The sequence below is a fragment of the Vulpes vulpes genome, chromosome 10 (assembly GCF_048418805.1).
Source record: "Vulpes vulpes isolate BD-2025 chromosome 10, VulVul3, whole genome shotgun sequence".
Taxonomy (NCBI): domain Eukaryota; kingdom Metazoa; phylum Chordata; class Mammalia; order Carnivora; family Canidae; genus Vulpes; species Vulpes vulpes.
Genome location: NC_132789.1, coordinates 6,004,945 through 6,031,115, shown reverse-complemented (window position 1 = coordinate 6,031,115; position 26,171 = coordinate 6,004,945). Strand labels below are relative to the sequence as shown.

At 40.5% G+C, this 26,171-nt stretch overlaps 1 protein-coding gene across 1 annotated transcript in view; it reads left to right on the top strand.

Moving 5' to 3' along the window:
- DNAH10 (dynein axonemal heavy chain 10) overlaps positions 1 to 26,171 on the top strand; it is a 134,308-nt gene that overhangs the window by 29,699 nt on the left and 78,438 nt on the right. Inside the window, exons 15-27 of the mRNA XM_026017081.2 lie at positions 526 to 698; positions 1,296 to 1,447; positions 5,929 to 6,093; positions 6,708 to 6,915; positions 9,126 to 9,282; positions 13,049 to 13,525; positions 13,633 to 13,791; positions 15,367 to 15,483; positions 15,568 to 15,670; positions 18,365 to 18,543; positions 22,564 to 22,775; positions 23,811 to 23,964; positions 25,343 to 25,576. Coding sequence (XP_025872866.2) covers positions 526 to 698; positions 1,296 to 1,447; positions 5,929 to 6,093; positions 6,708 to 6,915; positions 9,126 to 9,282; positions 13,049 to 13,525; positions 13,633 to 13,791; positions 15,367 to 15,483; positions 15,568 to 15,670; positions 18,365 to 18,543; positions 22,564 to 22,775; positions 23,811 to 23,964; positions 25,343 to 25,576 — 2,490 coding nt within the window. The remainder of the gene's footprint in view (positions 1 to 525; positions 699 to 1,295; positions 1,448 to 5,928; positions 6,094 to 6,707; positions 6,916 to 9,125; positions 9,283 to 13,048; positions 13,526 to 13,632; positions 13,792 to 15,366; positions 15,484 to 15,567; positions 15,671 to 18,364; positions 18,544 to 22,563; positions 22,776 to 23,810; positions 23,965 to 25,342; positions 25,577 to 26,171) is intronic.

Here is a 26,171-nt window from a genome sequence, read left to right as displayed (position 1 = left end):
CCAGAAAAATGCCATTTCCTACAATTCACCCTTAGCCATAGCACTTAGCCACATAGAGCCTGATCCACAGCAAACGCTCAGTGAAGTGCTGAGCGTACCCCTGCGAGGGAGGAGAGACCTGGCTGAGGCGGCTTCAGAACCGTGGTCTCGAAATCCTGCAGTGGGCACCAAAATGAGCTCAGAGGGCTGGATGGGAACTGGACCACACACGTCCTATCAGAAGGGGCAGCTGCCGTCTTCCCCAGTCTGTGCCTGCCCTACCTTCTCAGCCATTCTAAGTGTTTAAGAAGCCATAATTCTGGAGTTTGACATGCAGTTGACCAGTTTTTTAACATGAGCGGCAATCGAATTCTTTAAAAACCGTTCACTAAACAAAATATGTATTCAAGCTAGCTAGGCAGCTGTCCAGGCTGTCAGGGCATCCAGGGCCCTATACTGATTGTTTTCCAATTTACGTTTAACTGGGGCTGTACGGGCTGCGTCTTGGACCCGCCTTGCCATGCTCATGAGACATCTCTTCCACAGACTTCTACTGTTGCTGATGAGGCTGCTAACTCTGACAAGGGAGCTATATTTGCAGTCAATTTTTCACCTGCTCTCAAGGAGATTATTAGTGAAACGAAGTACTTGGAACAGCTAGGATTCTCTGTCCCCGAATTAGCAAGGAATGTTGCTCTCCAGGAGGACAAATTCCTTAGGTAAAAAGATTCTTCTCTTAAATCAACAGTAACATTTTTGATCTCGGGACCCCTTTCCATTCTTAAAAATTAATGTGAACCCCACCCTCTCCTGTTTTCTCTTTAACTACCAGTATTTGCCACCTTAGAAATGAAAACCAAGCAATGTTTAAACTGTGTATTTATCCATTTATCTAAAAGTAGTGATAACAAACCTATTACATGTTAACATAAGTAACACTTTCTAATGAAAATAACCAATATTTTCCCAAAGAGAAACTTAGTGGGAAGACTCAGCATTGTTTTCAATTTCTGCATATCTTTCAATCAACGCTTTAGCCTGAAGGCAGCTGGGTTGGGTTGCTCAGTCGGTTAAGCATCTGACTCTCAATCTCAGCTCAGGTCTTGATCTCACAGTTGTGAGTTCAAGTCTCCTTTGGGCTCCATGCTGGGTGGGAAGCTTTCTAAAAAAAAAAAAAAAAAAAAAAAGAATAAAAAAGAAAAGAAAAGACAAAGCTTTAGTCTGGTTAATGGTCTTTTGTAACCTATCTAAAAGGTCAAGCTTTTTATGAGCTGCATCGTACATCCTCATATCAGTGACTTTCCTGTTTTGCACAGGTACACAGAAGGAATACAGCGTATGTTGGATCATTATCACATGCTCATAGGAACGTTAAACGAGGCAGAGTCTCTTCTTCTCGATGATCATTCTCAGGAATTAATAAGAGTTTTTAGGTCTGGATATAAGAGGCTAAACTGGAACTCACTAGGTAATATGATTCATCTACCTATTTATTGCCTTTTAGACTGTGTTGCAAAATAAATTTTTTAGATTGTTTTAGCTGAATTATAATTTTTTTATGTGTGTAGATGTCACTAACACCTGAGTTTTGAACATTAACCATTTATACTTGATGGAACTTAGCACTAACCTCAAGGCTTTAGTTGGGACTGAAGACCAGATGGGATGCCATTTTGACACTCTGCTGGCCCTACCCTTTCTCTTCCAAAAATAAAGTATCTTTTGCTTTTTTTCCTAATATTTTTCTATTCTTTTTCTACTATTAAAATTTTAATTTTGAAATCATTTATAGATTCACACCCAGTGAAGAATTAATACAGAGAGGTCCTATGTATGCTTTACTCAGTGCCCCCCCACCCCATGGTAACTTCTGCAAAACTATAGTATAGCTCACACACCAGACATATTGACATAGGTATAGTCAAGATGCAGAGCGTTTCCATGCCACAGTGATAACTCATATTGCCATTTTAAAGTCATATCTACTTCACTTCCTTTCGTAGCCCCAACCTCTACAGCCATGAATCTGTTCTCCTTTTCTATAATTTTGTCATTTCAAGAGTGTTATGTAAGTGAAATCATATGTAACCTTTTTGGGTTGGGTTTTCTCTGCATAATTCTCTGGAAGGTTTTCCAAGTTGTTGCATGTATCCATAGTGTGTTCCTTTGGCGGTTAGAATCGCATGGCATCAATGTGCCCTCATTTAGCCATTCACCTGCTAAAGGATACCTGGGTCATTTCCAGATTTGGCTAAGATGAATAAATGTTTGTGCTAGAAAAATATTTGTGTTTGGGGCTTTATGTGAACACGAGTTTCATTTCTTTGGGATAAATGCTCAGGGGTGCAATTTCTGGATCCTATGCTATTTGCATGTTTAGTCTTTTTAAAAAATTATTAATTGCCATTGTGTTTTCCAGAGTGGCTGTGCTATTCTGCATTTCCATCAGCAATGTATGTTCTATTTTTTTCTAGGTCTTGGCCAGCATTTTGGCATTGTCACTGTTTTTAAAGTTGTAGTCATTGCATAGCTATGTAATGGTCTTATTGTGGTTTTGATTTGCATTTTTGTATTGGCTAATGATATTGAGCATTGTTTCACTGCTTCTTTGCTGGCTGTATATATTCCTTGGTAAAATGTCTTTCTGTGTCTTTTGCCCATCTTCTAATTATACTGTTTGCTTTTTTTACTTTGAGTTTTGAGAGTTCTTTCTATACTTTGGATACTGGCCCCTTGTTGGATATGTGGTTTGCAAATATTTTCTCCTGCTCTGTAACTTGTGTTTTCATTGTCCTAATAGCATCTTTTGCAGAATGAAAGTTTAAAATTTTGAGAACCCAATTTATCAAGTTTTTATTTTATGGATCATGCTTTTGGTGTCAAGTGTAAGGATTTTTTTTTGCCTAGACCTACATCCCAAAGACTTTCTCTTATTTTTTCTAAATATGTTATAATTTTATATTTTGCAGTTAAGTTTGTGATCAATCTTGAGTTAATTTTTTGTACAAAGCGTGAGACTTGAAATTTATTTCTCCCTCATCTTGTACTTCTTCCTCTTCTTCCTTCTTCTTCTTGACTATGGAAGTCCAGTTTCTTTGGCATCATTTGTTGAAAAGGCTTTTTCCATTAAATTGAGTTTGCATCTTTTTAAAAAAAGCTTTTATTTATTTATTTGAAAGAGAGAAAGAGAGCGAGAGAGCATGGGCGGGGGGAGGGGAGCAGAGGGAGAAGCAGACTCCCCATTGAGCAGGGAGCCCAGGGTGGGGCTCAATCCCAGGACCCTGGGATGGTGACCTGAGCCAAAGGCAGACACTTAACTGACTGAGCCACCTAGGCACCCCTGAGTTTGCATCTTTGTAAAAAACTAGCTGGGTACATTTGTATGGGTCATTTCTGGATTCTTTATTCTGTTCCATTAATCTATGTGTCTGTTCCTCTGCCACTATCACACTCTTGATTACTGTAGCTATATGGTAAGTTTTGAAATTAGTAGACTGATTCTTCCCATTTTTTTCCTTAAGCAGTTATTTTGGCTATTCCAGTTCCTTTGCTTTTCCATATAAACTTTAGAATAATCTTGTCTATATCTACCAAAATATGCTTTCTGGGATTTTGATGGGAATTATGTTATCTATATATCAAATTTAGGGAAATTGATATCTGTACTATGTTGAGCTTTGTAGTCCATGAACATGGTATATCTTTACACTTATTCAGATCTTTGATTTTTTAAAAAAGATTTATTTGTTTATGAGAGAGAGAGGGGGGGGGAGAGAGAGAGGCAGAGACACAGGCAGAGGGAAAAGCAGGCTCCATGCTGGGAGCTGGACACGGGACTCGATCCTGGGACTCCAGGATCGCGCCCTGGGCCAAAGGCAGGCGCCAAACCACCGAGCTACCCAGGGATCCCAGATCTTTGATTTTTTTTCATTAGCACTGTGTAGTTTTCAACATACAAGTTTTGTACATGTTTTGTTAGATTTATGCTGAAGTATTTAGCCTTTGGTTGAAAGGTTGTAGATGATACTGTGTATCATCTAATTTTGGTCTACATGTTTGTTGCTCGTCTATAGAGATACAAGGGGATCCCTGGGTGGCTCAGTGGTTTAGCGCCTGCCTTTGACCCGGGGCATGATCCTGGGGTCCCAGGATCGAGTCCCACGTCGGGCTCCCGGCATAGAGCCTGCTTCTCCCTCCTCCTGTGTCTTTGCCTCTCTCTCTCTGTCTATCATAAATAAATAAGTAAATCTTAAAAAAAATATATATATAGATACAGTTAATTCTTTTTATGTAGTCCCATCTACCTCCAGGCCTTTTCTGATACTACCATGGCAGGCATGAGAAGCAGAGGGGTTGGGATGCCTCATCACAGTATTATGAAGATGGAAGTCTAGGCTGCCCCAGCTAATCCTTACTGGCAAGGGTTTGAGTGAGGTCATAGTTTTTGTCTATGGTGTTTGACTAGAGTAGAGTATTTGCTGTGTAAAATTTTCTGTCTTTCCAGAATGTCCCTTCCCTGGTCCTTTGGCTAGAGAGTGCAGACTTTTGGGGGGCTTTGGCATTTATAGATCACCGGCTTCTTAAGCTCTAAGTTTGAGATATAGAAGGAAAAGGAACCCAGGGAACTCATTCTTCAGATCCCAAGGTCCTAGCCAGTTTGCTTCTCTTCACTTTTTAGAGTCTTATATTTGTTTTATAGATTATGTGCAGGGTTCTTAACTGTGTTTGGCAGGAGGAAAAAGGAAAAGCATGTCTACTCCCTTGTCCTGGAAGTAGAAGTTCCCTTTACTCTTTTTAAATAAACAAGGCCTTTTTGCCTTTTTTCCCCTTTCTTTTCAAATCTTCTCCCCTCTTTTCCTTCTCTTTTTCTCTTCTCCTTTATATGGAGAACATGTCCATTCAGACTTTGGCTCCAGAGTTAAACCCTTGAGTGAAAAGTCCAGCTCTACCCATGTGACTCAACCTTGTGTAGGCTCAGTGTCCTCATCTGTAAAGTCAGCATAATCTTAGTACCCAATTCACAAGATTGTTGTAAAAATTTAACGACATAATAACATGCTTAGACTACTACTTGACCAATCATAGGTGCTTAATTCAGGTTTACTATTCAAGTTATTGCTGGCTACGTTTCTAAGCAACAGGTCGAAGGAGACTGGCGGCAGGGTAGGTTAGAGTGGAGGGTTCAAGTTGCCATGGCAATGAGAAGACAATAGAGTTGGACCTTCTCTTTCTCCTCACAGTGCTTAGATGATGGTTTGCTAAAATCTGAATCGAGAAAATGTATCATTTGGTTGATTCTGAGAACAGGGCTCCTTGTCCTAGTCCTTAAGGGTGCTAAGTGGATGTTTGCTGCCGCAAAGACCCAAGATTAGATGAGCAGGGTCTTTCCTTTTTTTTTTCTTCATGTTTAAGTATTTTACTATTTCCAGGTGATTCCACAATATTTTACAGGTAATAAGAGTGGTTGGGCAGCCCTGTTGGCTCAGTGGTTTAGCGCCGCCTTCGGCCCAGGGTATGATCGAGTCCCACACCGGGCTCCCTGCATGGACCCTGCTTCTCCCTCTGCCTCTGTTTCTGCCTCTCTCTCTCTCTCTGTGTGTGTGTCTCACGTGAATAAATAAATAAAATTTTTTTAAAAAAAGAGTGGCTGCACAAATGAAGTCCCTTTTTTCACATTTTCTCATGGTTAATAATTTTATTCCTGTTTGTAATGAAGTGACTGTGCTTTCGTATCCTGATCGGTTGCATTCTTTATATACATACTTATTGGAGTTCGATTTGCCAACATATAGTATAACACCCAGTGAGCAGGGTCTTTCCTATGAAGGGATGCCAGTATTAACATTCCAGATGTTGATGGGCAGGGTATGGAAAGAAAGAGTTGAAAGCTAAATATCTTTCTTTTTTTTCTTTCATTCTCTTTTTTTTCTTTCATTCCGCCCCTCAAAGGTATTGCTGACTACATAACTCGGTGCAAACAGGCCATTGGGAAATTTGAGTCCCTTGTCCACCAGATTCATAAGAATGCAGATGATATTTCTTCCAGGCTTACATTAATAGAGTCTATAAATCTCTTTAAATATCCAGCACCTAAAAGTGAGGATGATCTCCCAGGTAGATACAATTTCTTGTTTCTCTGATTACAGAAGAAATGAAAAAACCTGTTGGTTGTGATTGCATGTATGCAAACGCAAACACAGAGACATTTATTCCATGAATGGAATAAAATCATTGCTAAAGGTCTCAGTCATTTACTTGAAACCATCATGAGTAATTTTTGCTTTTTGCCATTTTTATGTATTGCTTAGACTGTTTTACAAATTCCCAAATCTGTGAAAACAGTAGTACTTTTGTCAATACCTTTGTAACAGTAGATTGTGTTTTTATGGGCTCACATTTACTTATTTAAATAAGGTATTTTAAGTGGTCTTAGACTAGTCAAAAAACAATTTAAGAAAAGCAAGAATGCCCAAAGATATAAAAGTCAACTTTTGTATGCAGTATGCTTTGGCATGCACAATGGGCATTCCCATGTTGCCATTTATTTATTTATTTATTTATTTGCCTATGGCATGTCTTGGCTTTTGGTATTGACTTATTTTCTTCTTTCAATCTACAATAGAGGTTGTTCTTGTATTTCTAAGATATATAGCTCATGTTTGGATTGCTTGTGAGTAATGTCCTTTCCCGCATCCATGAAGAATTGTAACAGATGTCTTCCTCTACAGGTGTAAAGGAATTCTTTGAGCACATTGAACGAGAAAGAGTCAAGGACGTGGACCACATGGTCAGGTGGTATCTTGCCATTGGGCCTCTGCTGACCAAAGTCGAGGGTCTGGTCATCCACACCAATACGGGCAAGGCTCCCAAGCTGGCCTCCTATTATGAATACTGGGAATATAAAATTTATGAGGTCTTGACAAAGCTCATCCTGAAGTAAGTTAACCTTGTTGCCTGTTTTAAAGACAGTGTGCATAGATTAAAGTAGTCTACATATATGAATCGTTAAAGGAAGGGGTTCACAAAGTGCAGAATAGAAATCATTCGGACAGTAAGTCTGCTTTCTGGTTGAAGGGTGCTCACAGGATGCAAGGATGCCTTTCCAATTTGGCTCACATTCTTGTTAAGCCCCTCAACGTTCAGAAAAGGAAATTTCCACTTCAACTATCTGAAAGACATACATGCATCTGTGTTCAACTGGCAACAGAGAATCCTAGGTGATGCCCTCCCCTATTGAGAGAGGCTGATTTGAAGGACCTAAGACCCATTTGTTCTCCCCAGTGGTCCACAGTAAATCCCTGACTACCATGGGCATCATATATGTGTTTAATGCCTGTAATGCCTGTTTAATGCCTGTAATGCCTCACAATAGACAAGGCTCTCCCATCCCTCCTAGAGTTCTAGACCACAGCCAAGCACCTCAGCTAGATCAGCCAAGAGCTGAATGCCTAGGCTTCATTGCATGGACTTAGGATCATTCTAGGAAGCCAGCCTAGGAACTTCATACCTTCATGTTGTCAAGGGTGGTGTTCATTTCATCACACAACATCTTCTTGGTAATGAACCCCAGAAGAAATTTCTCTATCGTCCCTTCTGATCTTAGCCTCTTGAAAAAGTATTTTTATTTTTGTCTATAATTTTTTTATTGTTTTGTTTTTAAACTGTGTGGATACTTTGAACTGTTGACTTCATGTCTTCCCTTTTCTCCTTGGTTGCTGGGAAACTCAGAACCAAATTTGTAGCCTAAATGCAGCAAGTGTATAGGTATTTTTGTTTGCATTGTCTCCTTCTTGACATTCTCTCTCATATATATATATATTTAAAGCTAACATGTATGACAGCTTACTCTCCACCAGGTTCATGTTACACCCTTTACAGTTTCATCTGCATTTTTCAGACACAGACTGTTGAGAGGATAGGTGACTTGCCTAATGCCACACATACATCTAGTAAGAAGAAGGGCTAGGATATGAACCTGGGCCTCAATCACTTAACTAAATATCCCTGATTAGTGTCTATTTCCTTTCTTATTTTATCCCACTTAATTTTAGGGTTTTTTATTGCAGTTATTCTTGTGAGCTGCTAAAACTCACTTAGGAATAAGACATTAATAAATAAAATAAATACCTTGTCTTGCTTCCTGGACCCAATTTGACAAATTTTACTAAGCTTATCCTTTACAAAAATATGTCTTCTACAAAAGATTTTATTTATTTATTCATAAGAGACACACAGAGAGAGACAGAGACATAGACAGAGAGAGAGAAGCAGCCTCTCGGTGGGGAGCCTGATGTGGGACTCGATACCAAGACCCCAGGATCATGACCTGAGCCAAAGGCAGATGCTCAGCCACTGAGCCATCCAGGCACTCTACACATTTGATTTTTTAATTATTGCTTCTAAGTTAGATTCCTGCAGCATCCCCTTAAATATGGCACCTCCTGTAGTATTTCCCTTTCTAAAATGCAGTGTTTTCTCTGCATCCATATATCCATCCAGTCATCCATCCATCCATCCATCCAGTCATCCATCCATCCATCCATTCATCTATCCATATATCCATCCAGCCATCCATCTATCCACTCATTCATTCATTCACAGGTCTTTTAGAGCCTGCATGAGGCAGACACTGGACCAGACAGGGCCCCTGTGCTTCTGGAGCTTCTCCATCTTCATAGGAGAGATACAAAACACAAGGAAGCAAACATAACCAAGATGATTTCTGTGAAAGAAATAACACAGAATAGTGTTCTGGGGGAGAAAATGGAGCAGCTGTTGTAATTAGGTGGTCAAGAAAGGCCTCCAGAGGCCACATCTGAGCTGAATCCTGAGGACAAGGAATGACAGAGCCAGTGTGAAGACCATTTTTCCTGAACCAAGTGGAACAGCTTCTGGAAGTCATCACTGTTATTTAAATGTCTTCCAACTAATAGATATTCACTTCCCCAAAGTAGAAGTGAGCTATTTAAAAATATGGGCCCAAACAGGAGTACATAATAAAACTCAATTCACACTGTCTGTTTCTGCATGTGTTCTTCCTCACAGCAGATTTTCACATGTGACTTTTGTGATGCTAGCTGTTTCCATCGAGTGTTGGATGTACTTCCCTCCAGTGAGCTCTGGGTCTCTTTTGTTAACCCCCTTAGGAATTTGCAGTCTTTCAATTCTTTAATCCTTGGAAATGCTCCTTTGTTTCAAACGGACACCATTCTGACAGCTCCTGAGATCATCCTTCATCCCAACGCAAATGAAATTGACAAAATGTGCGTCCATTGTGTCCAAAATTGTGTGGAGATCACCAAGGTAAGGGCAGACATGTCTTTGTGGACTCACTGGGGACTTGTCACCACTGACGCCTGGCCGACAAGCTTTGGGAAGCAAGTTGCTGAGGCTCTGGAGAACTTAGGCTCTGCTCTGCCCCTTGTCCAGACCATTGCACACCTTCCTGGTGCCTTCTCTAGATCTTTAGAGCCCAGGTTGCCTCATAGCTTGATTCCAGCTCCCTTATCTCCTCTCTGTGTAATCATGACCAATCTCATGGCTCTTAATGCCTCCTCTCTGGAGATGACCACCCATGTCCATCTCTAGTCCAGACCTCTCTATTTTGAGTCACCTGCGTCCTTGATATGTCCCGTCTGACCTTAGTCTTGGCATGTCCAAGGTGGAATTCTTGACTTCCCGTCTTGCAACCTGATCCTGCCCCAGGTTTTCCAATCGTGTGAGCCAGAAACCTAGAAGCCAGCTTTGATTCCTCTGTGTCTTCCCATCCACCCATATCTTGCCCCTTGGAGGCCTGGTTGACTCCCATGCATCATCCCACAGCTGGACTATAGCTGTAGCTTCCATAATCCGTTCTCCACCACAGGGGGTCAAATATTTTCTATTTTAAAAATATGAATCACTTCTCGCCAGATCTCTTGTACAAAAACTCCTGATGACTTCACATTGCATTAGAACATAATCTGAACTCCTTACCATGGTCATAATCCAGCACCTGCATGCCTTCCTTTTTTTATTTTTTTGAAGATATATTTATTTTTAGAGAGAGAGGGAGAGAGAGAACATGCAAGCAAAGGGAAGGGCAGAGGCAGAGAGAGAGAAAGAGAGAGGATCTAGGCAGACTTCCCACCAAGCTCAATCTCATGACCCCAAGATCATGATCTGAGTAGAAATCAGGCATCAGATGTTCAACCTACTGAGCCACGCAGGTACCCCACCTGCCTGCCTTTCTGATCTCCATTGCTACCTGTCATGCTCTGTCATGCTCCAGCCTAATGTACCTCCAGCAGTAGCACTAGATAGATCCTCCTTGACATGATTACAGTTAACTGTTCCCTCTGCCTGGAAACTTCTGCCCCCAGACTTTTACTTAGTGGCTCCTTATTGTTCTCTATCCTGTCACCCAATTCCTTCTTCCTGTCATTTATCACTATCTGACCTTTTCTTTCTTTCTTTTTTTAAATTCTATTTATTTATTTGAGAAAGAGAGAAAGCACAATCAAGGGGAGGGACAGATGGAGAATGAGAAGCAGACCCCCCATTGAGCAAGGAGCCCCACAAAGGGCTCGACTGCAGGACCCTGAGATCATGGCCTAGGCCGAAGGCAGACACTTAACTGCCTGAGCCACCCAGACACCCCACTATTTGACCTTTTCTTATGTGTTTACTTGCTCATCTATCTACGACTTTCTGGTGCCACTAGAATGCAAGTTGCGTGGGACCATGGACTGTGTGTGTGTCTCTCCACTTTTGAGTCCTTAGCACCCCCAGCAGCATCTGGCACATACTTGGCTCTCAACCATGTAAATGCTTTTCAGATGAGTGTCTATGGGCAAATAACCCATAGTTTATGTCTCACCCACAATGGTAAAAGAGAGCCATCTGAATCACATCCCCTCAAGACACTAATGTTTCCTTTTTACTTGGATTCCTTGGGAAGTCTAGATGTGTTTCAGACATTTGATTTAGGCATTTTATAAAGCATAAAACTCAGTATAGATATTACAAATCAGGAATTTTATTCTCTGTATTTGGAAATTAATGATCAGCTGCTTATATTTTTAGAATCTACAAGTGAAGTTATTCATTAAACCTCAGTTTTTAAAAATTCTCTTAAGTTATAGGTGTTATATCACTGCATCTTTAAACAGGGAAACAATTTCCAAGGGGTAAATCAATAGGAAAGACGCTCTGTGAAACATTGTGAAAGTGAGTTATGACATTTTATGCAAGCTTAATGCCCCGCCTCCCCGCCCCCCAACCTGGTCTCCACCAACAGATGGATCTGAGGCTTTCAGTGAAGCCTGCATTATCTTAACTTTCATCAGTGCTTTCTTTCAAATAAAAATAATTTTTGCCGATCCTTTTGTAAAATGCTTAACAAAAATCTCTGCAAATCAACATTTATGCCTTGGTGACTCACTGTGTCTTCATGACCCCTCTCTTTGAGCTCCAGGGTTTCCCATCTCAAAACTGAAAGCAAAATAAGCAAAAGTTTCTTTCCTTTTTTAAAAAGATTTTACTTATTTATTTATTCACAAGACACACACACACACACACAGACAGAGACAGAGAGACGGAGAGACAGAGAGACAGGCAGAGGGAGAAGCAGGCTCCATGTAGGGAGCCCGACGTGGGACTCAATCTGGGTCTCCAAGATCACACCCTGGGCTGAAGGCAGGTGCTCAACCACTGAGCCACCTGGGCTGCCCAAGCAAAAGTTTTTAACCAGGATGTTAGCAACCTCATTTATTACAGATGCAGTCTGCCCTCTAGGGCTGTTAATGGGATTAACTTTTGTAATGTGTATGGAGAGCTTGGCATGGTGCTTGGCAGTTCGTGGTTCCAAACAAACTTTGCCTACAAGGGCCAGTGCTAGGAATGCTCCCAGTACTTCATGTGGTTTCCATTTCACATACGGAAAGGAGTTGTGTGTGACACACCCAGGCTTTGCTGCTATGAGCCACAATTGGTTAAAGGAAGAGGGAGTCTTGACTGTGCGGCAGGGGGTATCCAATTCATGGATTTGTTCTGGGGCACTGGGGAGTTCATTTTCCTGACTTTCTGTGTCTTCTCCACCTGTAAATATAGAAGCTTATGTTGTTTTATTCATCCCTGCTACAGGAGGTGGGTGGCTATTGTTATTTTATTTTTTACAGATTTTATTTATTTTGACAGAGTATGAGTGAGAGAGAGCACAAGCAGGGGGAGCAGCAGAGAGAGAGGGAAAAGCAGGCTCCTCACTGAACAGGGAGCCCCATAAGGGGACTCAATGCCAGGACCCCAAGATTATGACCTGAGCTGAAGGCAGATGCTTAACAGACTGAGCCACCCAGGCACCTTCTATTGTTATTTTAAGAGTTAGCTTTTCCCCCCCTTTCATAATAAGCTACTTTAAGTCCTAAAGGCTTGAAACAATAGCTGTCTATTTAGCTCATGGGTTGGGTTCTGCTGAGAGGTTCTTCTGATCCTGGCTGTGCTCGGTCACATGTCTGATGACCAGCTGGCTGTTGGCTGGGGCACCATGGTTCTCCTGTGCGTGATTTACCATCATCTTCTAAGCTAGCTGAAGTGCATTTATCTGGTGGCTGTAGGATTTTAAGAGGATTTTGGATACTAACCCTTTGTTAGACATGTTCTTTGCAAATATCTTCTCCCATTCCATAGGGAAATCAATATTGCACTATATGTTAACTAACTAAAATTTAAGTAAAAATTTTAAAAAGTCAAACTCATAGAGGCAGAGAATAGAATAGTGGTTGCCAGGGGTGGGGGAGTGGGAGAAATGGGGAGTAACTACTAATAGGTAATTTAGTGGTAATGAAAAACTTGTAGAATAAGATCACCATAAGGGTTGTACAGCATCATGAATGTACAACTGAATTGTAAGTATTTTAAATTACTAAAATGGTAAATTTTATGTTATGTATTTTTTTTACCACAGTAAAAATGCAAAAGGGAGAAATAATAGTGATTTCCATTACTAGCAAGACTTATTCCTGAATATGAATATAGGAAGCAAAATAAATACTGAAGTGCTGTCTTTTTCCTCTGATTCTTCTTTTGCCAGCATTTTGTTCGATGGATGAATGGCAGCTGCATAGAATGCCCTCCTCAGAAGGGGGAGGAAGAGGAACTTGTTATTATTAGCTTTTATAATGATATTTCCATGAACCCTCAGATAATTGAACAAGCTGTTATGATCCCTCAAAACGTCCACAGGATTCTGATCAGTCTTATGAAGTACCTCCAAAAATGGAAGGGGTATCGACATCTGTGGAAATTGGACAAAGCCATTGTGATGGAGAAGTTCGCCTCCAAGAGACCTCCTTGTGTAGCGTATGATGAAAAGTTGCAGTTCTATTCCAAGATAGCCTATGAAGTCCTGCGGCACCCTTTAATTAAGGATGAGCACTGCATCAGGCTCCAGCTAGGGCCGCTGGCAAACACAGTGCAAGAAATTGCGAAGTCCTGGGTGACCTCGCTTGGAAAGCTTCTAAATGAGTCAGCAAAGGAGGAGCTCCTTAATCTCAATGAAGAGATGAAGGTAGCAGATCACCGGATTTAATGAAACTGCTTCTCACAAAAGTTAGGTCTTTATTTGGGATTGTTTTTTCTAGGTTTACTTAGTGTTCCTTGACCTCTCTTTTGTAGACTCTGGCCAAAAACCTGAAGAAGAGCCCCAGTACCCTTGAAGATCTCAAGTTTGTCCTTGCAACCATTGCAGAAATTAGAAGTAAATCTCTGGTCATGGAACTGAGGTACAGGGATGTCCAGGAGCGATACCGCACCATGGCAATGTATAATGTCTTTGTGAGTGAATGATTTTCTTAAGCATTTTATAGTTGGGTTGAATTCTAAGACCCTTTTCAGAAATACTTCTCAAATATGAACTTAAGTAATAAGACTTAAGTGTAAAGCAATCCCACAGTTATTTAGGTTAATGAAAACAGATTATTTCTTGATCTGGCATGACTCAAGTAGTATTTTTTGTAGCTTGATCTGTAACGGCACACCATGTCAATTCTCTTATTTTCACTTGATGTTAACTCCCTTTAATAAACAGGCTTTTGCAAAAATAATAAGTGAGGGAGGGAGAGGCAGAGAGAGAGGGAGAGAGATAGTGTGATAAAAGAAATGAGTAGAAGATAAATAGTTCAATTGTCTTTATTTGGGGTCATTCAGGGTGATTTCAAGGACCTTTAGAGGTCCATGGAAGAATTTTAGGGGGTCTGGGATCTCCATGAAACTGCATGCAAAATTTTGCATACTGTGCATCACATACACTCAGAATCAGCTGGAAAAACAGACTAGAAGAAAGAAGCAAATAGCTATTGTAAGTCTGCATTTGCATAAAACTTGTGTTTCCGCATTTATGTTGCTTGACTGCTTTGGATACCTTCATTGAGCAGTAGCCCAAAAAGTTAGAGATACTCTCCTCAGAAAAATGCACAGTATGCAAAATTTCTATATTTATGATTAAAATAAAAGTTTTCAATGTTGTCTTTAGTTTCCTTTATTAAGTAAAATTATTTAAAATTCTATGTCTTAAAACTCCCTTATGGTCTGCTTATAGTGTCTGTGTGTCTCTTGGTTTCCTTCAAGTCATTTTGATCCTTACCCACCTCTTATTTCTGATTGAGTTCTGGATACCACACATAACAAATTTGTAGAGAGGATAGGAGGCTCCAGTTGTTATATTACATCAGAGGAGATTTGTTGTTGCTTCTGACAGCACAGCTGGATGTATCAGCAAGCTAAGATAACCTTATTTTAATTAGAGATTAAGTGTATATGAAGCTGAGTTTTAGTTTATGAAGGGCTTATCTCTCTAGGTTATCTCTCTATATTATTTACTTATTTTTTAAAAATAATTTATTTATTTATTTGAGAGGGAGACAGCGTGTGTGCAAGTGTGAGGGAGAAGCAGACTCCCTGCTGAGCAGGGAGCCCAGCAGGCTGAATCCCAATCAGGACAAAGGCAGAAGCTTAACTATCTGAGCCACCCAGTCACCCCTATCTACTTATTTTTAAAAATGATTTTATCCTGATTTTTTTTAAATTAATTTTTATTGGTGTTCAATTTACCAACATACAGAAAAACACCCAGTGCTCATCCCGTCAAGTGTCCACCTCAGTGCCCGTCACCCATTCCCCTCCAACACCCGCCCTCCTCCCCTTCCACCACCCCTAGTTCGTTTATCCTGATTTTCTTTTCATTATAAATATATAATTTTTTTTCTAATTCAAGCAGTTATTTTTTGTGGGTTCAAATGACCTAGCCTGCTATTTTCAGAAGCAGAAATCCCTGAGAAGTAGTTTTGACCAGAATTTCAGTTTCAAATTACAGATTATTTATTGTTTGTTCTTTTTTTTTTTTTTAATTAGCCTTCTGATGCAGAGAAAGAACTGGTTGACAAGATTGAAAGCATGTGGTCAAATCTGTTTAATGAATCAGTGAATGTGGAGCATGCTCTTGGGGGCATAAAGAGAACTTTCACAGAGGTACCTTTTAAATTTTGTACTTTCTGAGTAAAGATATTGACAAATATCTATTGGGATAAGTGAATGCAACCCTGCCCTTCTCAGATTACTCGAGGTGAAATATCAAACTACAGACAGCAGATAGAGGATTTTGCAAAGCGTTTTTATCGTGAAGGCCCTGGTTCTGTTGGTGATGATCTTGATAAAGGTAAGACTATTCCCATTGGACTTATTGAGATACTTGAGTATGTTTTGCTTAAGAATTTTATGGGATGATGGAATAGAGCAGTGGTCTAACCTTGCCTGCACACTGGGTTCACCTGAGGATCCCAGATCTGAAAAGTCTGATCCCAAGATTTTTAAAGCTCCTATGGGATTCTAATGTGCAGCCCAGATTGAGCCCACTTAGAGGGATAATGTGAAAGAGACAGAATTTTCTTTTTCTTTTTAATTTAAATTCAATTTAACACCCAGTTCTCATTTTCATCATGTGCCTTCCTTAATACCCGTCACCCAGTTACCCTGTCCCCCCTGCCCCCCACCTTCCCTTCTGCAACCCTTTGTTTATTTCCCAGAGTTAGGTGTCTTTCCTACTCAGTTTCCCACCTTCCCTTATGGTCCCTTTCATTATTTCTTATATTCCACATATGAGTGAAACGATATGAAAATTGTCTTTCTCTGAATGACTTATTTCACTCAGTATAACACCCTCCAATTCCATCCATGTCTACGTAAATGGTAGATATTCATCCTTTCTGATAGCTGAGTTATATTCATATATATATATATATATATATATATATATATATATATATATATACCACATCTTCTTTATCCATTCATCTGTCGAAGGACATCGTGGCCCCTTCCACAGTTTGGCTATCGTGGACATAGCTGTTATGAACATTGGGGTGCAGGTGTCCCATTGTTTCACTACATCTGTATCTTTGGGGTAAATACCCAGTGGTACAATTGCTGGGTTGTAGAGTAGCTCTATTTTTAACTTCTTGAGGAACCTCCACACTGGTTTCCAGGGTGACTGTATCAGGTTTCATTCCCACCAACAGTGCAAGAGGGTTCCCCTTTCTCCACATCCTCACCGATATTGTTGTTGTCCTGTCTTATTAATTTTAGCCATTCTCACTGGTGTAAAGTGGTATCTCACTGTGGTTTTGATTTGTATTTCCCTGATGACAAGTGATATGGAGCATTTTTCCATGTGCTTATTGGCTCTATGTATGTCTTCTTTGGAGAAATATCTGTTCATGTCTTCTGCTCATTTCTTGACTGGGTTATTTGGTTTGGGGTGTTGAGTTTGTTAAGTTCTTTATAGATATTGGATACTAGCCCTTTATATGCCATGTCATTTGCAAATATCTTCTCCCATTCTGTAGGCTGCCTTCTGGTTTGGTTGACTGTTTCCTTTGCTGTGCAGAAGCTTTTTATCTCTATGAAGTCACAATAGTTCACTATCGCTTTTGTTCCCTTGCCTTTTTAGACATGTTTTGTAAGAAGTTGCTGTGGCCAAGTTAAAAAAGGTTGCTGTTGTTCTCCTCTAGGATTTTGATGAATTCTTGTCTCATGTTTAGATCTTCCAACCATTTTGAGTTTATCTTTGTGTATGGTGTAAGAGGATGGTCCAGTTTCATTCTTCTGCATGTGGCTGTCAAGGTTTCCCAACACCATTTGTTGAAGAAACTGTCTTTTTTTCCTTTGGGTATTTCCTGCTTTGTGGAAGAGGAGTTGACCATAAGTTGAGGGCCCATTTCTGGGTTCTCTATTCTGTTCCATTGATCTATCTGTCTATTTTTGTGCCAGTACCATACTGTCTAGATAATCACAGCTTTTTTTTTTAATTTTATTTTTTTTTAATTTTTTTTTAATTTTTATTTATTTATGATAGTCACAGAGAGAGAGAGAGAGAGAGAGAGAGAGAGAGAAAGGCAGAGACACAGGCAGAGGGAGAAGCAGGCTCCATGCACCGGGAGCCCGACGTGGGACTCGATCCCGGGTCTCCAGGATCGCGCCCTGGGCCAAAGGCAGGCGCCAAACCGCTGCGCCACCCAGGGATCCCGATAATCACAGCTTTGTAGTATAGCTTGTCATCATTGTGATGCCTCCAGCTTTGATTTTCTCTTTCAACATTCCTCTGGCTATTCGGGGTCTTTTCTGGTTCCATACAGATCTTAGGATTATTTGTTCCATCTCTGTGAAGAAAGTCCATGATATTTTGGTAGGGATTGCATTGAATGTGTATATTGCTCTGGGTGGCATAGACATTTTCACAATATTTATTCTTGCAATCCATGAGCATGGAATGTTTTCCCTTCTCTTTGTGTCTTCCTCAATTGCTTTCATAAGTGTTCTGTAGTTTTTAGAGTATAGATCCTTTACTTCTTTGGTTAGGTTTATTCCTAGATATTTTATGGTTTTGGGTGCAACTGCAAATGGGATTGATTCCTTAATTTATCTCTCTGAAGCTTCGTTGTTAGTGTATAGAAATGTAACTGATTTCTGTGGATTAATTTTGTATCCTACCACATTGCTGAATTGCTGTGAGTTCTAACAATTTTGGGGTGGAGTCTTTTGGGTTTTCTATGTACAGTATCATGTCACCTGCAAAGAGGGAGAGTTTGACTTCTTCTTTGCCAATTTGAATGCCTTTTATTTCTTTTTGTTGAGACAGAATTTTCTAACTTGAGAATTTTGTTTATGTACCTGGCCCTCTGGTTTCTGTTGGAGTGATGGAGAGATGAAGTTGTGGTAATTCCAAATGTGACTTCCCAGGCGATTTCTGTGGATAAAAAGATAGTTTATGTGCATTGCCTGTAATTTCTTACTCCATTTTGTGTACCTTGTATTTTTATGCACTCATTGATCTATTTATGTACTTGTTCCCCAGGAGTAGAACTTTTAGCCACTTTTGAAAAGGAGCTCACGAAACACGAGAAGAACCGTCAGGAATTGGCTAATGCTGAGAAACTTTTTGATCTTCCAATTACAATGTACCCAGAGCTGCTCAAAGTGCAGAAGGAAATGAACGAACTGAGGACCATTTATGAGCTCTATGAAGGACTAAAGGTAAGTGTCCAGCCACAGACTCCACTCACTGGGGGCAGTGTGAGACCTAGGCCCAGTGGATTGTGAGGCTGCCATAATAATAGGCCTGGGGAAATTTTCACAGAAGCTCTCTCTTTGGTTCTTTTTTTTTTTTTTTTAAGATTGTATTTATTTATTTGACAGAGAGAAAGAGAGTGAGAGCACAAGCAGAGTGGGGAGCAGGCAGAGGCAGAGGGAGAAGAAGGCTCCCTACTGAGCAGAGAGTCTAATGTGGGGCTCAAACTCAGGACCCCGGGATCATGACCTGACATTTTCACAATTTTCACAAGTGTCTGTCTGGAGGCAGACACTTAATAGACTGAGCCACCTGGGTGCCCCATCTCACGGTGGCTCTTGGGAAGAAGTAATGGGGAGCAATTGCCAATGGATCTATGGTTTCCATTTGGGGTGACGAGAAAGTTTTGGAACTAGATGGTGGTGATGATTGTACAACATAGTAAATATACTTGATAACACTGAATCGTACATGTAAAACTGGTTAAAATGGCAAATGTGTGTGTATTTTACCACAATAATAAAAAAGAAAACTCTCCTTGGTGGTTGAGGCTTGGTTAGGGAGTGGGGTAAACCATTTAGCTGGAAGTGGAAATTAGAAGTAGCAGATATCATGGCATTTGGATGCCTCTCTTGAGAGTATGTTCCCCATGCAAATTCACACCATTCATTTCTTTATTACTCATCCATTCACTCTGTTCGGTACAGCCCAGCACCATGCTGCTTGGAGAATAGGGTCTGGAAAGGAGTTGCATCTGCCCATTCCATTCCTGCCCTCTTGAGGCCCCAGGAGAGATTGACTGTTGTAGTCTGGTTCTCCTGAGAAACAGAACCAATAGGCACCAAATAGACTTTTCTCTCCCTAAAGTAATCTCTCTCCCCAACATGGGGCTTGAACTCAGGACCCCCAAATCAAGAGTTGCATGCTCTACTGACTGAGCCAGCCAGGTGCCCCACCAAAAAGATTTATTATAAGGAATTGACTCATATAGTTATGGAGACCAGAAGACCCAAGATCTGGGGTTGGCAAGCTGGAGACCCTGGAGAGCTGATGGTGGAGTGCACATTCAGGCCCGAGCTAGAAGGCAGGAGAAGACTGCTGTCCCGGCTTGAAGATAGTCTGGCAGAGAGACAGTTCTGTCTAACTCAGATTTCTTCTCTCTAGTTCTTCCCACCCACAGTGGGGAGGGAAATCTGCTTTGCTTAGGCTACTGATTCAAATGTTAATCTCACCCAGAAACACCCTGGGAAGCATTGTCCAGAATCACGTTTAGCCAAATATCTGGGCATATGTGGCTCAGTCAGGTTGACACATAAAATTGATGATTACACTGAGCCACAAACAAATCACCATCCTGCTCTGATTTGTAATAGGAATACAGTAGCTAGAGCACCATGGGGCCCAGAGGAGAAAGGATGTGGCCTAGGGAGGGGCATTTGAGCAAGGCCTTGAACCAGGAGCAAGTTTTTTTTCCTGGTGCAGTCATTGGATTTAGGGCCCCCCTACTCCAGCACAGCCTCATCATGATTAATTACATCTGCAAAGACCTTATGTCCATATAAGGTCACATTCTGAGGTTCCAGGGGGATATGAGTTCATGAGAAGGGGCACTCTTCAGTCCAGTACACCTGGGGCTGGGGTACATGGAGGAGGAGAACAAAGGGCTGAGCCTGGAGCCCTCCAACATCAAATACCCCAAGACGATGCCCCCCAAGAAGAAAAGAGAACAAGGAGTGGCCTAGGTGGTAGGAAGATGTCTTGGAAGCCAAGTGGAAAAAGCCTTTCTGAGGGCGTGTGATCCAACCACACCAAATGCATCAGATCAAGTAAGAGAGGAAGTGTGGAATAACCACCGAATTTCACATCATGGAGGCCACTGTGACCTTGGAAAGAAACATTTTGATGCAGTGGTAGCTGTGGAAGCCTAATTAGAGTGAGTCCAAGGTATTTGCCCCAAAAGAAAAGAAAGCATAGATCCCTCCAAAGACTTTTACTTGAATGTTCACAGATATTTTATTTGTAATAGCCCAAACTAGAAACAACCCAAATATCCACCAAGTGAACAAATAAGGAAACTGTGTTACATCTAGTCCCATGGAGTGCTAGAAAGTAGTAGAAAGGGTCAAACTATTGATGTACTAGGGCAGCAACATGGATGGGTCTCAAGATCATCTTGTTGAGATACCAAAGAGTACATCCTGTATGATTCCATTTGCATAAAGTTCTAGAACATGCCAATGAATTTATCATGGTGGAAAGCAGGGCAGTATTTGTCTAAGGGTGGGAGGGGGTGTAACAGTCAGGAGGAGACTTTTGAGAGCTATGAATGACTTCACAATCTCAACTGTGGCGATAGTCTTGTGGGTGTGCACACATGCCAGTACCTAGCAAATTTGGCACTTTAAATATATCCAGTTGTATATGCCAGTTAATTCTCAATAAAGATTAAAATAGACAAAGAGAATGGGAAGAGAGGAATCAGAAACGCCAAATCTAGACAGCTTTCCAAATGTGTTTTGTTGCAAAGGGAAGCAGAGAGATGAGGAGTGGTGGGTGGAAGGGATGTGGGGTCAGGATGGGAGAAATTACAGCAGGAGTTTGTATAGTCATGGGAATGATCCAGTAAGGAGGAAACACTCTGTGATCGGAGACAGAGGGGAGGCTTGCTTGAGGGATGTCTGATGTCCCTGAGCAATAGGGAAAGAATGGGGTCAGCATATGGCCCGGGTAGGAGGCAATAGGATCATATGGGGAAGGCAGAGCATATGCGTAGAGATGCTTCTAGTGGGAGATGTTGAACGTTCTATTCTGATTGCTTAGGGAGGTGCACAGCAAGGTCGTCAGTGGAGAGGATGATGAGCAGGGAGGTTGGCTGGTTGAGGATGGTGGAGCAGGGGTGAGGTGGTGGTGTGGGAAAGAATGTCACAGCAGCTGGGCCCCAAGGGAAAGCAGCCTTAGGGCCCTGGATTTAGACTGAGGCCTGTGAATGAGGATGAGTGTCCTCAGCCATCGTGGTTGGCTGCCCAGGTGTAGGTGTTGAGCACTGATGAATGTCAAGGAGTGGATTTAACCACAGTTATGGTTTTATAAACTAATCAGTGAGAGAGGGGCGGGGAACAGGGTGGAGGGAGGAAAGGCCCTTTAATCACAGACAGGCTGCACGTTTAGGTGTTGGAACTCCCAAGAAATACTTTTAGTTTCTTTCTGATTCATCTCATTAAATTTTTACAAAAAAATACAGTAGTGAATCATGGATGTCATTTCAACATAATCTAAAAAGTTATTTGAGCTTTTAATATCTTTTTAGAAGACAAATGAAAAGTTGTAAATACATCTTAAAGTCATTTTCATCTGAGTCAAAATTACCATATGTATATTTCATCAATCAACATAATATTCTGTTAAATATGTTTTGTGACTGGAAGCAACCCCATTGAGCCCAGATGTCACAGGTTGCAAATAAATGCAAAGTATCCAAGATGGTAAATTTTATGCAAGATTGTACTTTTTATGTTAAATCTCAGGAAGCTACAGCACAAAAAGCCTTTTCTGTATGATAATTGGGCAGGATTATCCAAACTGTAAGTATTTTGTAATCTTAGCTGCTTTTGTTGGGAAAGAGAAGCACATTAAGACGGAACCTGAATGAAGTATATGCCTTAAGTACGAAGTGGCTCTGTGATTTAAGAGAGAAGGCTGTTAACTGATTCTATACTTCTCGCTTTTCATCTGTGGAAAGGAAGACATAATTTTGGATTCTGCACCTCCTCAGGAGACAGCCTTATTTTGTCAGGGCCTTGAAAAAGTTGGAATTCTTTTGTTTGTAGTTTTGGAACCAGTAATCCATACTTCCTTTTGTGAATTTGAGGTTTTTGTAGGTAGATGGGTGATAATATTTGCAAAGAAGGGAGCATGACCAGGGATTAAGCACTGGCTCCCCTGGTCAGAGGGTCTTATTGATGGGACTATTTCTCATCCATTTCCAGGTTGCAAAAGAAGAATGGTCTCAGACCCTTTGGATCAACCTGAATGTTCAGTTCCTCCAGGAAGGAATTGAAGGTTTTCTCAAGTCTCTTAGAAAGCTACCCCGGCAGGTCCGAAACCTTTCAGTGGCCTACCATTTAGAAGCAAAAATGAAGGCATTCAAAGACTCGATTCCTCTACTTCTTGACTTAAAGCATGAAGCACTAAGAGACAGGTTTGTTTCATCCTGTTACCTGTTGTGTAAGGGGGAGGAGTTTTAGTCTAAAACATGTCTTTGCTTAGATCTGATGACAAAATCCAAAGGTCACATTTCTATGAAATTGTTTCCGTGTGAAGCTTGTTTGTTTCTTTTTAGATTTTATTTATTTATTCATGAGAGACAGAGAGAGAGATTGAGAGAGAGAGAGAGAGAGGCAGAGACACAGGCAGAAGGAGAAGCAGGCTCCCTGTGGGGAACCTGATGTGGGACTCGATCCCAGGACCCCAGGATCATGACCTGAGCCAAAGGCGGATGCTCAACCACTGAGCCCTCTGTGTGAAGTTTCTATACAATGATCAACCACAAGGATTCTCCTGTTTTGTTTTTTTTTAAACAAATCCTGCCAGATGTAAATGGGCATTTGTGGTTGCTTCATTCTAATGTTTAAAATATTATAGCAGGGGATCTGGGTCAGTACCATCCAACAGAAGTACATGACCCAGATATGTAATTTAAAATGTTTCCATTAGCTGTTTTGAAAAAGTAAAACAGGTAAAAATAATTTTAGTAATATATTTTATTTATATTTAGTAATATATATATTTAGTATAATATATATTTAGTAATATATTTTACCTAACCCAATATGCAAACTAATCCAATATACAAATCATAGCGCAGAGCTAGGAGCACAATAAATATTTACTGAACACACGACAGCTCACAACTTACACCAGGGTCTCCAACAGGCTGAGTGAAGTGACAGAGGTCGAGATCACTGGTCTATGGGACAGAAGTAGGTTCCAAAAAGTTAAAAGCTTCATATTCTCTTGGGTGGCCGTGAAGACTAGCCATCTAAGAGCATATCTTGCTAGATGTTGTTTCCTGGGTTTGGTTCTGGAAACCAATGGGATTTTGGAAAACTTTGGAACTGTAATTCCAATGATGTCCTCATTTATAATGGGATTTGCCTTGTGATTTAAGCAGGAATAATTAAATTCATCACTAAATCCAGGAAGCATGAAGTCTTTATTTTGGATCCACTTTCAGGCATTGGAAAGAGCTTATGGAAAAAACAGGTGTATTTTTTGAGATGACAGAGACGTTCACCTTGGAAAACATGTTTGCTATGGAACTTCACAAACACACGGATGTTCTCAATGAGATTGTAATGGCTGCTGTCAAAGAGATTGCCATTGAGAAAGTAAGACTCTTTTTAGATATAAAAACAGTTTAGGGGCAGCCCTGGTGGTGCAGTGGTTTGGTGCCGCCTGCAGCCCGGGATGTGATCCTGGAGACCCGGGACCGAGTCCCACATCGGGCTTCCTGCATGGAGCCTGCTTCTCCCTCTGCCCATGTCTCTGCCTCTCTCTCTCGCTCTCTATGAATAAATAAATAAATCTTAAAAAAAAATAGAAATAAATAAAAACAGTTTAGAAAAAAAGAGAATTATTTTTATTTCATTTAAATTTCAGTACAGTTAATACACAGTGTCGTATTTGTTTCAGAGAATTATTATTATTTTTAAAGATTTATTTGAGAAAGAGAGAGAGAATGAGCTGAGGGAGGGGCAGAGAGAGAGGGAGAAGCAGACTCTCCATTGAGCAGGGAGCCAGACTTGGGGCTCATTTCCAGGACCCTGAGCTCATGACCTGAGCTGAAGGCAGGTGCTTACTCAACTAGGCCACCCAGGTCCCCTAGAGAATTATTTTTTTTTTTGGGCAAAGACAAAATGTTTGTTTTGGTACTCATTGTATTCAAGTAATAAAGAATTGTTTGCTCTAGAAATAGGATTTCTGCTTGGTTAAATTTTTTATTCTAAATTATGGTTTCTCACTTCCAATGTATTTATTAAATGTATCAATGGATGTTCATGGTAGAAAACTGAGAAATCACTTATAATTCTACCACCTGAAGATAATTATTCGTAACATTTCAGTGTATCTCCTTGAATACTTAAAAGTGTGTAGACACATGCTTACGTATACCTCTACACACCTACACAAACTATACATAGTCATACACAAACATGTATAAACACACATACATGTATATATATACATGTATATAAATGCATATACCACATATACATATGTATGCAATATACACATATATGGATCACATACACATAAATATTGATACAGCTGTTTTTTGAAAATCATTAATAGGCATATTACTTTGTGATCTGATTTTCTTTGCTTAATGGTAAACATAGGGGTAGGATCGCACAGGGAGCAGGGAGGTGGACTAGGAAATTTAGACCTTGGTTCTGGTGCTGAGTGACCTGACCAAGCTCTCTGAGCACCCAGCACCCATCTCTATAAAATGTGGGTAATAATCCTTATTTCACTAAGCTGCTTTGACAGAAGGCAATCCAAATGCAATGTGCTTACCTGGCACACAGCAAGTGCTTGGTAAGTGATGCTGGGGTCACCATGACAGAGTTTCTACTTACCGGAAAACTGACCCTGACTCTGGGTTGAGCAACTGACCAAAGGCAAGCTCAGGGAGTTGCTATTGGGTTGGAATTTTGTTTTTCCAATGTCTGTGCCCAAACTTCTCTTTTTTATATTCCTGACCAGGCTGTGAAGGAAATCCTGGACACGTGGGAAAGTATGAAGTTTGTTGTGGTCAAGTATTTCAAAGGCACACAGGAGCGAGGCTACATTTTGGGGTCTGTCGACGAAATCATCCAGTGTCTTGATGACAACACTGTCAACCTGCAAAGCATCTCGGGAAGCAGATTTGTGGGGCCTTTTCTTCAAACTGTTCACAAATGGGAAAAAACGCTTTCTCTGATAGGGGAAGTCATTGAGGTGAGAGAAAAGCAGGATAGCACTTTCATAGGAGAATATTTTGTGCTCAGTCCCTGGTGATCCTCCAACGTACTTTTTCTGGCTTGATTTATTTTGGGGTTGTATGTGCATGATTAGAAGAGTCAATCTGAGGTTTAATTTCAATGAATGCATTTTTAACTTCCATGATTCTTAATTGGTTCTTTCTTGTATGTCCCTATTCTTGTTTAATACTATCCTGTTCTTGTTGCCAGGATACTTTCACCTCCTTTATCTCATTGACAAATTTAAACATATTTAAAGCTTTTTCAGATTTCTCCATATTTATTCTTTTCTCAGGCCAAAATTTTCCTTTTCTTTTAAAATCTATGTGTATGTGACTATCTTTCATGATAGTGGGTTTTTCTCTGATGTATTTATTTATTTTTAAAATTAATCTTACATAAATTTTTTTTTGCCTGTGCTTGCTTCACTTCATCATGTGTTTCTGTAGTTTTTCCAAGTTGGCCTATCATAGTGGACAACACCAAACCAGGTCTTATATTAGGTGGCTTGGGGCTTTCTTCTTCTTCTTTTTAAAAAAGATTTTATTTATTTATGAGAGATACACAGAGAG